Source organism: Oncorhynchus nerka, linkage group LG23 (assembly GCF_034236695.1).
Source record: "Oncorhynchus nerka isolate Pitt River linkage group LG23, Oner_Uvic_2.0, whole genome shotgun sequence".
NCBI classification, from domain to species: Eukaryota; Metazoa; Chordata; class Actinopteri; order Salmoniformes; family Salmonidae; genus Oncorhynchus; species Oncorhynchus nerka.
In genome coordinates this window covers 16,713,689-16,727,658 of record NC_088418.1, presented here as the reverse complement: position 1 = coordinate 16,727,658, position 13,970 = coordinate 16,713,689, and the positions used below count along the sequence as shown (strand labels likewise).

The following is a 13,970-nucleotide window of genomic DNA, read 5'->3' as shown; positions in this document are numbered from 1 at the left end:
ACTGGTATGGTCCATGGAGACAGTTTGGACTGGACAGCTCAGGGCAGCCAGCTGATTGCATGGACGATGGGGTATCAGATGGGGGTGTCTGGGTATCCTATGACACATGGAGGAATGTTTCTTCCATGTCTATAATTTAACAGATTTGCTGCTAGAAATGTGTTCATTTGCCATTAGAAATGAGTTCATAATGCATGTTCTAGAATGCCACTCAAGCCAATCACAAGCAAGTATTCAACAATGCCATGGTATAAGTAACCCTATTGAATTCATGTCAATTAATGTTGTATGGTATTACTAGCAAGGTGTTATTTTTGGTTCGTTATGAGATCATCTGGGCATCCCCCATTCAGTGATGCGATATACACTACATGCAGTTACATGCATCCACCAATAAGAACTTAGTCTAATAGTCTTCGGAAGTGGTCTCATGGTATAGTTGTCTCTTACTGATATCTTGCAGTTGATGCTCTTTAGGGATAACAATTTACTGGTACTCTAGGCTCAGGAAAACCTACAATAGATAGCCTCTTTCAGCAATGTGTTGTAGCTCTAAAGTACCATCCCCTCTGTGTTGATGGACAGTGTGTTATTAACCCTTTCACCTCACTGTAATTATCATGCTGCACAGCTGCTGGATGTGACCTTTCACAAGCATCATTTAGGAGAAGACCCTCTCTGTCCCTCAGACTAATATCAGTTGAGCTAGTGCCAGACTGGAGTGTGTGTGTGTGTGTGTGTGTGTGTGCGTGCGTGCGTGTGTGTGTGTGCGTGCGTGCGTGTGTGCGTGTGTGTGCGTGTGTGCGTGCGTGCGTGCGTGCGTGCGTGCGTGCGTGCGCGTTTAAGAGAGTGTGTGGATGTTTTCACAGGTGGATCGCAGGTCATTATAGATACCACTGACACAGATTAAAGTGATTGGGGGAAGACTTCTTCAGGTTACGGTGAAGGGGATTCCAATGACAGCATAGATAACTGTAGAGATTACGATCATTACAATTTATAGGATGTGTTGAATGCTATGTTTGCAAATCCGTATTCACATTTTTCGAAAACATTATTCCCTTAAGGCTAAATCTAACTAGAATTTAACATGAATATTACTTTTTGAATGAACAGTGACTTATGTCCAAGAGTGAGGAACGTGGGTATACCTTAGACTGATGTGTTGTCACTTTGTGTCCCCACAGCGAGGACATCAGGACGGCTAATGTGATCGCTGCTGAAGCTGTCACCTGCCTGGTCATTGACAGAGAGTAAGTAGTTTCAAGATTTATTTGTTACACTCACACAAGTAAAGTGAAACGCTTTACTTACATGCCCTTCCCAACAGTAGGGTCGTAAAGGGAGGTTTGTTACTGGAAACTTTACAAGTAAAGATTACCAATAAACTACCAGCATTTTGGTATCTTAGATTATCTTTTTCATTAACCTGTTGCGACGAGCAATCCCGTATCCGGGATCTTATTTATAGCCTCAAGCTCATTACCATAACGCAACGTTAACTATTCATGAAAATCGCAAATGAAATTAAATAAATATATTAGCTCTCAAGCTTAGCCTTTTGTTAACAACACTGTCATCTCAGATTTTCAAAATAGGCTTTTGAACCATAGCTAAACAAGCATTTGTGTAAGAGTATTGATAGCTAGCATAGCATTAAGCCTAGCATTCAGCATGCAAACATTTTCACAAAAACAAGAAAAGCATTCAAATAAAATCATTTACCTTTGAAGAACTTCAGATGTTTTCAATAAGGAGACTCTCAGTTAGATAGCAAATGTTCAGTTTTTCCAAAAATATTATTTGTGGAGGACAAATCGCTCCGTTTTGTTCATCACGTTTGGGGAAGAAAAAACCCGAAAATTAAGTCATTACAACGCAAACTTTTTTCCAAATTAACTCCATAATATCGACAGAAACATGGCAAACGTTGTTTAGAATCAATCCTCAAGGTGTTTTTCACATATCTATCGATGATAAATCATTCGTGGCAGTTGACTTTCTCCTCTGAAGAAAATGGAACGCGCATGGAGCTGGAGATTACGCAATAATTTCGACGGAGGACACCGGGCGGACACCTGGTAAATGTAGTCTCTTATGGTCAATCTTCCAATGATATGCCTACAAATAGGTCACAATGCTGCAGACACCTTGGGGAAACGACAGAAAGTGCAGGCTCATTCCTGGCGCATTCACAGCCATATAAGGAGACATTGGAACACAGGGCATTCAAAATCTGGACCATTTCCTGTATGAAATTTCATCTTGGTTTCGCCTGTAGCATTAGTTCTGGGGCACTCACAGATAATATCTTTGCAGTTTTGGAAACGTCAGAGTTTTTTCTTTCCAAAGCTGTCAATTACATGCATAGTCGAGCATCTTTTCATGAAAAAATATCTTGTTTAAAACGGGAACGTTTTTTATCCAAAAATTAAAAGAGCGCCCCCTATCTCGAAGAAGTTAATAAGGCTATTTTCTCTAGAAACTAATGTACAATATGGACAATACGATTTAAAAAAAAAAGTTATTCAAGTATAAATTACTAGAGATATAAACAGATTGGCATAGATTTTCTGTTAATCACTGAAGATTCTGGTAACTTTGGTAAATTACTGAAAGCTTTGCATCCATTCCCAACAGTGCAGTATTGAATATCTAAATAGAGCAGTAGCCTGTAGTGTAGTAGTAGTAGCCTGTAGAGTAGTAGTAGCCTGTAGAGTAGTAGTATTAGTCTTTAGAGTAGTAGCCTGTAGGGTAGTAGCCTGTAGAGTAGTAGCCTGTAGAGTAGTAGCCTGTAGGGTAGTAATAGTAGCCTGTAGAGTAGTAGTCTGTAGGGTAGTAGTAGTAGCTTGTAGAGTAGTAGTAGTAGCCTGTAGAATAGTATAATTAACCTGTAGAGTAGTAGTAGTAGCCTTTAGAGTAGTAGCATGTAGCGTAGTAGCCTGTAGAGTGGCAGTATTACCCTGTAGTGTAGTAGCCTGTAGAGTAGTGGCCTGTTGGGTAGTAGTGGTAGCCTGTAGAGTAGTAGCCTGTAGAGTAGTAGTAGCCTGTAGATTGGTAGTAGTATCCGGTGGAGTAGTAGCCTGTAGAGTTGTAGCCTGTATAGTAGCAGTAGTAGCCTGTAGAGTAGTAGTAGTAGCCTGTAGAGCAGTAGCATGTAACGTAGTAGCCTGTAGCGTAGTAGCCTGTAGGGTAGTAATTGACTGTAGAGTTGTAGCCTGTAGGGTAGAGTAGTAGCCTGTAGAATAGTAGTAGTAGCCTGTATGGTAGTAGCCTGTGAAATAGTAGTAGTAGCCTGTAGAGTAGTATAATTAACCTGTAGAGTAGTAGTAGTAGCTTGTAGAGTAGTAGTAGTAGTAGCCTATAGAATAGTGGTAGAAGCCTGTAGAGTAGTAATTGACTGTAGAGTTGTAGCCTGTAGGGTAGAGTAGTAGCCTGTAGAATAGTAGTAGTAGCCTGTATGGTAGTAGCCTGTGAAATAGTAGTAGTAGCCTGTAGAGTAGTAGCCTGTAGAGTAGTTGTAGTAGCCTGTAGAATAGTATCCTGTAAAGTAGCAGCGGTAGCCTGTATAGTGGTAGCCTGTAGAATAGTAGCCTGTAGGGTAGTAGCGTATAGAGTAGTGGCCTGTAGGGTTGTAGTAGTAGCCTGTAGAATAGTAGCCTGTAGAGTAGTAGTAGTAGCCTGTAGAGTAGCGGCCTGTAGAGTAGTAGCCTGTAGAATAGTAGCCTGTAGAGTTGTAGCCTGTAGATTAGTGGTAGTGGCCTGTGGAGTAGTGGCCTGTAGGATAGTAGTAGCCTGTAGAGAAGTAGCCTTTAGAGAAGTAGCCTATAGAGTAGTAGTAGTAGCTTGTAGAGTAGTAGCCTATAGAGTTGTAGTAGTAGCCTATAGAGCAGTAGGCTTTAGAGTAGTAGCCTGTAGAGTAGTTGCCTGTAGAGGAGTGGCCTGTAAGGTTTTATTAGTAGCCTGTAGAGTACTAGCCTGTGGAGTAGTAGCCTTTAGAGTAGTAGCAGCCTGTAGAGTAGTAGTAGCCTGTAGAGTAGTATCCTGTAGAGTAGTAGCCTGTAAAGTAGTAGTAGGAGCCTGTAGAGTAGTAGTAGTAGTAGTCTGTAGAATAGTGATAGAAGCCTGTAGAGTAGTAGCTTGTAGAGTAGTAGTAGTAGCCCATAGAACAGTAGTAGTAGCATGTAGAGTTGTAGCCTGTAGGGTAGTAGTAGTAGCCTGTAGAGTAGTGGCCTGTAGTGTAGTAGTGGCCTGTAGAGTAGTAGCCTTTTGAGTATTAGCCTGTAGAGTAGTAGTAGTAGCCTGTAGAATAGTAGTAGTAGCCTGTAGAATAGTAGTAGTAGCCTGTAGAATAGTAGTAGTAGCCTGTAGAATAGTAGTAGTAGCCTGTAGAATAGTAGTAGTAGCCTGTAGAATAGTAGTAGTAGCCTGTAGAATAGTAGTAGTAGCCTGTAGAATAGTAGTAGTAGCCTGTAGAATAGTATCATCAGATCACATGTATTTATATAGCCCCTCTTACATCAGCTGATGTCTCAAAGTGCTGTACAGAAACCCAGCCTGAAACCCCAAACAACAAGCAATGCAGGTGTAGAAGCACCGTGGCTAGGAAAAACTCCCTAGAAAGGACAAAACCTTGGAAGAAACCTAGAGAGGAGCCAGGCTATGAGGGGTGGCCAGTCCTCTTCTGGCTGTGCCGGGTGGAGATTATAACAGAACATGGCCAAGATGTTCAAATGTTCATAAATGTCCAGCATGTTCAAATAATAATAATCACAGTAGTTGTCGAGGGTGCAGCAAGTCAGCACCTCAGGAGTAAATGTCAGTTGGCTTTTCATAGCAGATCATTAAGAGTATCTCTACCGCTCCTGCTATCTCTAGAGAGTTGAAAACAGCAGGTCTGGGACAGGTAGCACGTCCGGTGAACAGGTCAGAGTTCCATAGCCTCAGGCAGAACAGTTGAAACTGGAGCAGTAGCAAGGCCAGGTGGACTGGGGACAGCAAGGAGTCATCATGCCAGGTAGTCCTAAGGCGTGGTCCTAGGGCTTGGGTCCTCCAAGAGAGAGAAAGAAAGAGAGAAAGAAAGAGAGAATTAGAGAGAGCATACTTAAATTCACACAGGACACCAGATAAAGCAGGAGAAGTACTCCAGATATTTTTTATTTATTTATTTTTTATTTTTATTTCACCTTTATTTAACCAGGTAGGCAAGTTGAGAACAAGTTCTCATTTACAATTGCGACCTGGCCAAGATAAAGCAAAGCAGTTCGACACATACAACGACACAGAGTTACACATGGAGTAAAACAAACATACAGTCAATAATACAGTAAAATAAACAAGTCTATATACAATGTGAGCAAATTAGGTGAGAAGGGAGGTAAAGGCAAAAAAGGCCATGGTGGCAAAGTAAATACAATATAGCAAGTAAAACACTGGAATGGTAGTTTTGCAATGGAAGAATGTGCAAAGTAGAAATAAAAATAATGGGGTGCAAAGGAGCAAAATAAATAAATAAATTAAATACAGTTGGGAAAGAGGTAGTTGTTTGGGCTAAATTATAGGTGGGCTATGTACAGGTGCAGTAATCTGTAAGATGCTCTGACAGTTGGTGCTTAAAGCTAGTGAGGGAGATAAGTGTTTCCAATTTAAGAGATTTTTGTAGTTCGTTCCAGTCATTGGCAGCAGAGAACTGGAAGGAGAGGCGGCCAAAGAAAGAATTGGTTTTGGGGTGACTAGAGAGATATACCTGCTGGAGCGTGTGCTACAGGTGGGAGATGCTATGGTGACCAGCGAGCTGAGATAAGGGGGACTTTACCTAGCAGGGTCTTGTAGATGACATGGAGCCAGTGGGTTTGGCGACGAGTATGAAGCGAGGGCCAGCCAACGAGAGCGTACAGGTCGCAATGGTGGGTAGTATATGGGGCTTTGGTGACAAAACGGATTGCACTGTGATAGACTGCATCCAATTTGTTGAGTAGGGTATTGGAGGCTATTTTGTAAATGACATCGCCAAAGTCGAGGATTGGTAGGATGGTCAATTTTACAAGGGTATGTTTGGCAGCATGAGTGAAGGATGCTTTTTTGCGAAATAGGAAGCCAATTCTAGATTTAACTTTGGATTGGAGATGTTTGATATGGGTCTGGAAGGAGAGTTTACAGTCTAACCAGACACCTAAGTATTTGTAGTTGTCCACGTATTCTAAGTCAGAGCCGTCCAGAGTAGTGATGTTGGACAGGCGGGTAGGTGCAGGTAGCGATCGGTTGAAGAGCATGCATTTAGTTTTACTTGTATTTAAGTATTAAGTATATATATATATATATATATATATATATAACAAACTGACCCTAGCCCCCCGACACATAATCTACTGCAGCATAAATACTGGAGGCTGACACGGGGGGGGTCAAGAGACACTGTGGCCCCATCCGATGATACCCCCGGACAGGGCCTAACAGGAAGGATATAATCCCACCCACTTTGTAAAAGCACAGCCCCCACACCACTAGAGGGATATCTTCAACCACTAACTTACCATCCTGAGACAAGGCCGAGTATAGCCCACAAAGATCTCCGCCACGGCACAACCCAAGGGGGGACGCCAACCCAGACTGGAAGATCACGTCAGTGACTCAACCCACTCAAGTGACTCACCCCTCCTAGGGATGGCATGAAAGAGCACCAGTAAGCCAGTGACTCAGCCCCTGTAAAAGGGTTAGAGGCAAAGAATCCCAGTGGAGAGAGAGGAACTGGCCAGGCAGAGACAGCAAGGGCGTTTCGTTGCTCCAGAGCCTTTCACCTTCACACTCCTGGGCCAGACTACACTCAATCATATGACCCACTGAAGAGATGAGTCTTCAGTAAAGACTTAAAGGTTGAGACCTAGTCTGCGTCTCTCACATGGGTAGGCAGACCATTCCATAAAAATGTAGCTCTATAGGAGAAAGCCCTGCCTTCAGCTGTTTGCTTAGAAATTTTAGGGACAATTAGGAAGCCTGCGTCTTGTGACCGTAGCGTACATGTAGGTATGTACGGCAGGACCAAATCGGAAAGATAGGTAGGAGCAAGCCCATGTAATGCTTTGTAGGTTAGCAGTAAAACCTTGAAATCAGCCCTTGACTTAACAGGAAGCCAGTGTGGGTAGGCTAGCACTGGAGTAATATGATCAAATTTTGGGGTTCTAGTCATTCTGTAGAGTAGTAGCCTGTAGAGTAGTAGTAGTAGCCTGTAGAGTAGTAGCCTGTAGAGTGGTAGTAGTATCCTGTGGAGAAGTAGCCTGTAGAGTTGTTGCCTGTAGAGTAGTAGTAGTAGCCTGTAAAGTAGTAGTAGTAGCCTGTAGATTAGTAGCCTATAGAGTGGTAGTAGTATCCGGTGGAGTAGTATCCTGTAGAGTTGTAGCCTGTAGAGTAGTAGTAGTATCCGGTGGAGAAGTAGCCTGTAGAGTTGTAGCCTGTAGAGTAGTAGTAGTAGCCTGTAGAGTAGTAGCCTGTAGGGTAGTAGTAGTAGCTTGTAAAGTAGTAGTGGTAGTATCCTGTAGAATAGTAGTAGTAGCCTTTAGAGTAGTCGCCTGTAGAGTTGTAGTAGTAGCCTGTAGAGTAGTTGCCAGTAGAGTAGTTGTAATAGCCTGTAGAGTAGTAGTAGTACCTTATAGAGTAGTAGCCGGTAGAGTAGTAGTGGTAGCCTGTAGAGTAGTAGCCTGTAGAATAGTGGCCTGTAGTGTAGTAGTAGTAGCCTGTAGAGTATTGGCCTGTAAGGTATTATTAGTAGCCTGTAGAGTAGTAGCCTGTGGAGTAGTAACCTGTAGAGTAGTTGTAATAGCCTGTAGAGTAGTAGTAGTAGTACCTTATAGAGTAGTAGCCGGTAGAGTAGTAGTGGTAGCCTGTAGAGTAGTAGCCTGTAGAGTAGTGGCCTGTAGTGTAGTAGTAGTAGCCTGTAGAGTAGTAGCCTGTAAAATAGTTGCCTGTAGAGTGGTAGTAGTAGCTTGTAGAGTAGTAGCCGGTAGAGTAGTAGTGGTAGCCTGTAGAGTAGTAGCCTGTAGAGTAGTGGCCTGTAGTGTAGTAGTAGTAGTAGCCTGTAGAGTAGTAGCCTGTAAAGTAGTTGCCTGTAGAGTTGTAGTAGTAGCATGTAGAGTAGCAGCCTGTAGAGTAGTAGTAGTAGACTGTAGAGTAGTAGCCTGTAGATTAGTAGTAGTAGCCTGTAGAGTAGTAGCCTGTAGAGTAGTAGTAGTAGTAGCTTGTAGACTAGTAATAGCAGACTGTGGTGTAGGAATATTAGCCTGTCAGGGTAGTAGTCTGTAGTGTTGTATCCTTTATGGTCGTAGTAGTGACCTGTAGAGTTGTAGTCTATAGAGTTGTAGCCTGTAGAGTTGTATCCTTTATGGTCGTAGTAGTGACCTGTAGAGTTGTAGTCTGTAGAGTTGTAGCCTGTAGAGTAGTAGTCTGTAGAGTTGTAGCCTGTAGGGTAGTAGCCTGTAGAGTGGTAGCCTGTAGGGTAGTAGCCTGTAGAGTTGTATCATTTATGGTCGTAGTAGTGGCCTGTAGAGTAGTAGTCTGTAGAGTAGTAGCCTGTAGAGTGGTAGCCTGTAGGGTAGTAGCCTGTGGAGTAGTAGCTTATGGAGTAGTAGAGTAGTAGTTGTATTCTGTAGAGTATTAGCCTGTTGAGTATTATCCTGTAGAGTAGTAGCCTGTAGAGTAGTAGTAGTAGCCTGTAGAGTAGTAATAGTAAACTGTGGGGTAGTAGTCTGTCGGGTAGTAGTATTATCCTGTAGAGTAGTAGTCTGTAGAGTAGTAGCCTGTAGAGTAGTAGTAGTAGTAGCTTGTAGACTAGTAATAGCAGACTGTGGTGTAGTAGTCTGTCGGGTAGTAATATTAGCCTGTCAGGGTAGTAGCCTGTAGAGTTGTATCCTTTATGGTCGTAGTAGTGACCTGTAGAGTAGTAGCCTGTAGAGTTGTATCCTTTATGGTCGTAGTAGTGGCCTGTAGAGTAGTAGTCTGTAGAGTTGTAGCCTGTCAGGGTAGTAGCCTGTAGAGTTGTATCCTTTATGGACGTAGTAATGACCTGTAGAGTAGTAGTCTGTAGAGTTGTAGCCTGTAGAGTAGTAGTCTGTAGAGTTGTAGCCTGTCAGGGTAGTAGCCTGTAGAGTTGTATCATTTATGGTCGTAGTAGTGGCCTGTAGAGTAGTAGTCTGTAGAGTAGTAGCCTGTAGAGTGGTAGCCTGTAGGGTAGTAGCCTGTGGAGTAGTAGCTTATGGAGTAGTAGAGTAGTAGTTGTATTCTGTAGAGTATTAGCCTGTTGAGTATTATCCTGTAGAGTAGTAGCCTGTAGAGTAGTAGTAGTAGCCTGTAGAGTAGTAATAGTAAACTGTGGGGTAGTAGTCTGTCGGGTAGTAGTATTATCCTGTAGAGTAGTAGTCTGTAGAGTAGTAGCCTGTAGAGTAGTAGTAGTAGTAGCTTGTAGACTAGTAATAGCAGACTGTGGTGTAGTAGTCTGTCGGGTAGTAATATTAGCCTGTCAGGGTAGTAGCCTGTAGAGTTGTATCCTTTATGGTCGTAGTAGTGACCTGTAGAGTAGTAGCCTGTAGAGTTGTATCCTTTATGGTCGTAGTAGTGGCCTGTAGAGTAGTAGTCTGTAGAGTTGTAGCCTGTCAGGGTAGTAGCCTGTAGCCTGTCAGGGTAGTAGCCTGTAGAGTCCTTTATGGACGTAGTAATGACCTGTAGAGTAGTAGTCTGTAGAGTTGTAGCCTGTAGAGTAGTAGTCTGTAGAGTTGTAGCCTGTCAGGGTAGTAGCCTGTAGAGTTGTATCCTTTATGGTCGTAGTAGTGGCCTGTAGAGTTGTAGCCTGTAGGTTAGTAGCCTGTGGAGTAGTGTTAGTAGCCTGTAGAGTAGTAGTAGTATTCTGTTGAGTAGTAGCCATTAGAGTAGTAGCATGTAGAGTAGTTGTATTATCTTGTAGAGTTGTAGCCTTTGGGGTAGTAGTGGTAGCCTGTAGAGTAGTAATATTAGACTGTAGGGTAGTAGCCTGTAAAGTTGTAGCCTGTATGGTAGTAGTAGTGACCTGTAGAGTTGTAGTCTGTAGAGCTGTTTCCTGTAGGGTAGTAGCCTGTAGAGTAGTATTAGTAGCCTGTAGCGTAGTAGTAGAAGCCTGTAGTGTAGTAGCCTGTAGGGTAGTAGTAGTAGTAGCCTGTAGGGTAGTAGCCTGTGGAGTAGTAGCCTGTAGAGTAGTAGCCTGCAGGTTAGTTGAAGCTAGCAGAGTAGTAGCCTGTAGAGTAGTAGTAGTAGCCTGTAGAGTAGTAGCCTGTGGATTAGGATCCTGTAGGGTAGTAGTTGTATCTGTAGCGTAGTAGTAGTAGCCTGTAGGGTAGTGGCCTGAATTTTTATTTTATTTCCCCTCATTTAACCAGGAAGGGCTCATTGAGATTTGAAATCTGTTTTTCTCAAGCTTCCTGGTCAAGATAGTCTGCACCAAGTCATTACACAATTATAGACAGACAAGATTAAAAACTACAGGCAATCTAATACAAAAACAGAGAATTCACAAGAGTATAACAAAATCCTTAAACAGCAAATTAAAAACATTGACAGGTCAGGGAATCAGCCTTAAAATCCTTCATCAATGATTTAAAAACACCAATCGGGACAAGTTCTTCCAGTTTAAAATTATTTTGTAAGGCGTTCCAAGCCGATGGCGCAGAGTACAACAAAGCCCTTTCGTCAAATTCAGTCCGGACATTTGGAACAGTTAGCACGATAAAGTCCTGCAAATGAAGAGAGTACCCACCACATTTCTGAACAATAAAAATGCCCCCAAAAATGGTAGTAAACACAAAATGGCATTGTAAATAGAAGAATCCCAGTGACTGAGCCTACAAGTGCACTTTATTTACCAGACAACCCAGGTATATAAAGTGCAGTGATGCTTAAGGGTTTTGCAGTTTAAAATACATCTCAATGCTCCATGGTAAAGGGTGTCAATTAATATCAAACACTGAGCTGAAGCATTCATATATAAAATATCCCCATAGTCTAGTAAAGGCATAAATGTAGCTGATTACTAGCCTCCTTCTGGCATCAAAAGAAAAACAGGCCTTATTCCTAAAATAAAATCCCAATTTCAGCTTCAATTTTTTTGTAAATTGTTGAATATGCAATTTAAAAGAGAGGTTGTCATCAATTAAAATTCCAAGATATTTATATGAGATTACAGTGTCAATCTCATTGCCCTGACGGGTAGTAATAGGTGAAAGGTTCAGAGGTCTATTTCTTGCTTTAGAAAACACCATTATTTTAGTTTAGTCAGTATTGAGGTTAAGCTTCCATTGACACAAGGTATGTTGAACAGTATAAAAAGCCGTTTGCAAGTTCTGGAAAGCTTTTGTGAGAGACGAGACACAACAATAAAAAACCGTATCATCAACATGAAAGTGACGTTGTACATTTTGCACATTTTTGTCTAAATTATTCATATAAATAGTGAATAAGATGGGACCAAGTACAGAGCCCTGGGGCACACCATTACAGACTGACAATTTAACAGACACGAGCCCATAAAATTGAGTGCATTGAGTTCTATCAGACAGATAGTTAGCAAACCATGCAACTGTATGCCCTGAAAGACCTACGCTCGACAATCTCTGCCTCAGTATAGCATGATCAAATGTATCAAAAGCCTTAGAGAGATCAATAAAAAGTGAGACACAGTGCTGTTTTTTTGTCAAGGGATTCAGTGATATCAGTTAAAACCTTCATGGCTGCTGTAATTGTGCTATGCTTCTACCTGAAGTCCGATTGGTACATTGAAAAAATAGTTACTATATAAAACTTTTTTCAAGGGTTTCAAGTATTTTTGCCAGGGGTGACAGCTTTGAGATTGGCCTATAATTATTTAAAAGAGTTGGATCTCCCCTTTTCAAAGTGCCCTTTTAAAAGTGGTAGGACAAATGCTGATTTCCAGATCTTTGGAATTTCATTACATTCCAGGATTAGATTGAACAGAGATGTAAGTGGTTCAGCTGTGGAATCAGCTGCCAGTTTTAAAAAGCAGGGATCAAGAAGATCAGGACCTGCAGGCTTTCTCTGATCTAAGGATTTCAGGGCTTTATGTACCTCTTGCACTGAGAATGACAAAAAGCTACATGTTTGACCAGCTCTCACTGGTTCATCCACACAGAGCTGTACAGAGACAGAGAACACTGACTCAAACATTCTACCAGATGATACAAAGTGCTCATTGAAACAATTCAGCATTTCAGTTTTGTCATATACAGCAACAGAGTCCTTCAATACACATGACGGTAAATTCATTAACATTACTGTTACCAGACATAGACTTAATAGCCTTCCAAAACGTTCTATGGTCATTCAGGTTATCAGTGGTAACAGACATAAAATATTCAGACTTGGCCTTCCTGAGAAAAGATTAACACTTGTTTTTGGAACTGCCTAAAAAATAAGCCAATCAGCATCAAAACATAATTTCCTTGCTTTAGCCCAGGCTAGACAACGTTTGTGAATAATACAAAACAGCTCAGACGAAAACCATGGATTATCTCTCCCTTTAACTCTGAACCTGTGGAAAGGGGCATGTTTGTTTACTGTTTGGAAAAAAAACATAATGAAAGAATTTCCAGGCAGTTTCCACATCGGGAATAAACTCAATCTGCTCCAGTCAAAATAAAACAAATCATGAAAGAAAGCCTGCTCATTAAAACTCTTAAAACTCCTCCTATGAATAAAGCGTGGGTTTGTCTTAGGAACCTTAGTATTTCTAACAGCAACAACAGCGCAATGGTCACTTAAATCATTACAAAAAACACCAGAATATTTATGTGATACATTTGTCAATATAAATTCAATCAGGGTAGATTTCTCTGGACATTTAAGATTTGGGCGAGAGGGTGAGTTAATCAACTGGGTAAGATTCATAGAGTTACAAAACATTTTAAAATCATCAGACTTCGGCTTCAACCAACACCAGTTGAGTTCACCAATCAAGATCATTTCACTGTAAAGAAGTTTAGACATAAGGTGCATCAGAGAAGAAAATGCATCACCGAGAGCAGAGGGGGGTCTATAACAGCCAATCACAGTTATAGAGAGCAGAGGGGGGTCTGTAACAGCCAATCACAGTTATAGAGAGCAGAGGGGGGTCTATAACAGCCAATCACAGTTATAGAGAGCAGAGGGGGTCTATAACAGCCAATCACAGTTATAGAGAGCAGAGGGGGTCTATACAAGCCAATCACAGTTATAGAGAGCAGAGGGGGTCTATAACAGCCAATCACAGTTATAGAGAGCAGAGGGGGTCTATAACAGCCAATCACAGTTATAGAGAGCAGAGGGGGTCTGTAACAGCCAATCACAGTTATAGAGAGCAGAGGGGGTCTATAACAGCCAATCACAGTTATAGAGAGCAGAGGGGGTCTATAACAGCCAATCACAGTTATAGAGAGCAGAGGGGGTCTGTAACAGCCAATCACAGTTATAACAGCCAATCTGAGAGAGCAGAGGGGGTCTATAACAGCCAATCACAGTTATAGAGAGCAGAGGGGGTCTGTAACAGCCAATCACAGTTATAGAGAGCAGAGGGGGTCTATAACAGCCAATCACAGTTATAGAGAGCAGAGGGGGTCTATAACAGCCAATCACAGTTATAGAGAGCAGAGGGGGTCTATAACAGCCAATCACAGTTATAGAGAGCAGAGGGGGTCTATAACAGCCAACCACAGTTATAGAGAGCAGAGGGGGTCTATAACAGCCAATCACAGTTATAGAGAGCAGAGGGGGTCTGTAACAGCCAATCACAGTTATAGAGAGCAGAGGGGGTCTGTAACAGCCAATCACAGTTATAGAGAGCAGAGGGGGTCTATAACAGCCAATCACAGTTATAGAGAGCAGAGGGGGTCTATAACAGCCAATCACAGTTATAGAGAGCAGAGGGGGTCTATAACAGCCAATCACAGTTATAGAGAGCAGAG

General features: G+C 42.0%; 1 protein-coding gene across 4 annotated transcripts in view; it reads left to right on the top strand.

Moving 5' to 3' along the window:
* The window catches only part of LOC115106350 (cGMP-dependent protein kinase 1-like), a 223,847-nt gene that overhangs the window by 176,471 nt on the left and 33,406 nt on the right, over positions 1-13,970 (top strand). For all 4 annotated transcript variants that reach the window (XM_029628986.2, XM_029628985.2, XM_029628983.2 and 1 more), the window contains exon 8: positions 1,188-1,253. In XM_029628986.2, coding sequence (XP_029484846.1) covers positions 1,188-1,253 — 66 coding nt within the window. The remainder of the gene's footprint in view (positions 1-1,187; positions 1,254-13,970) is intronic.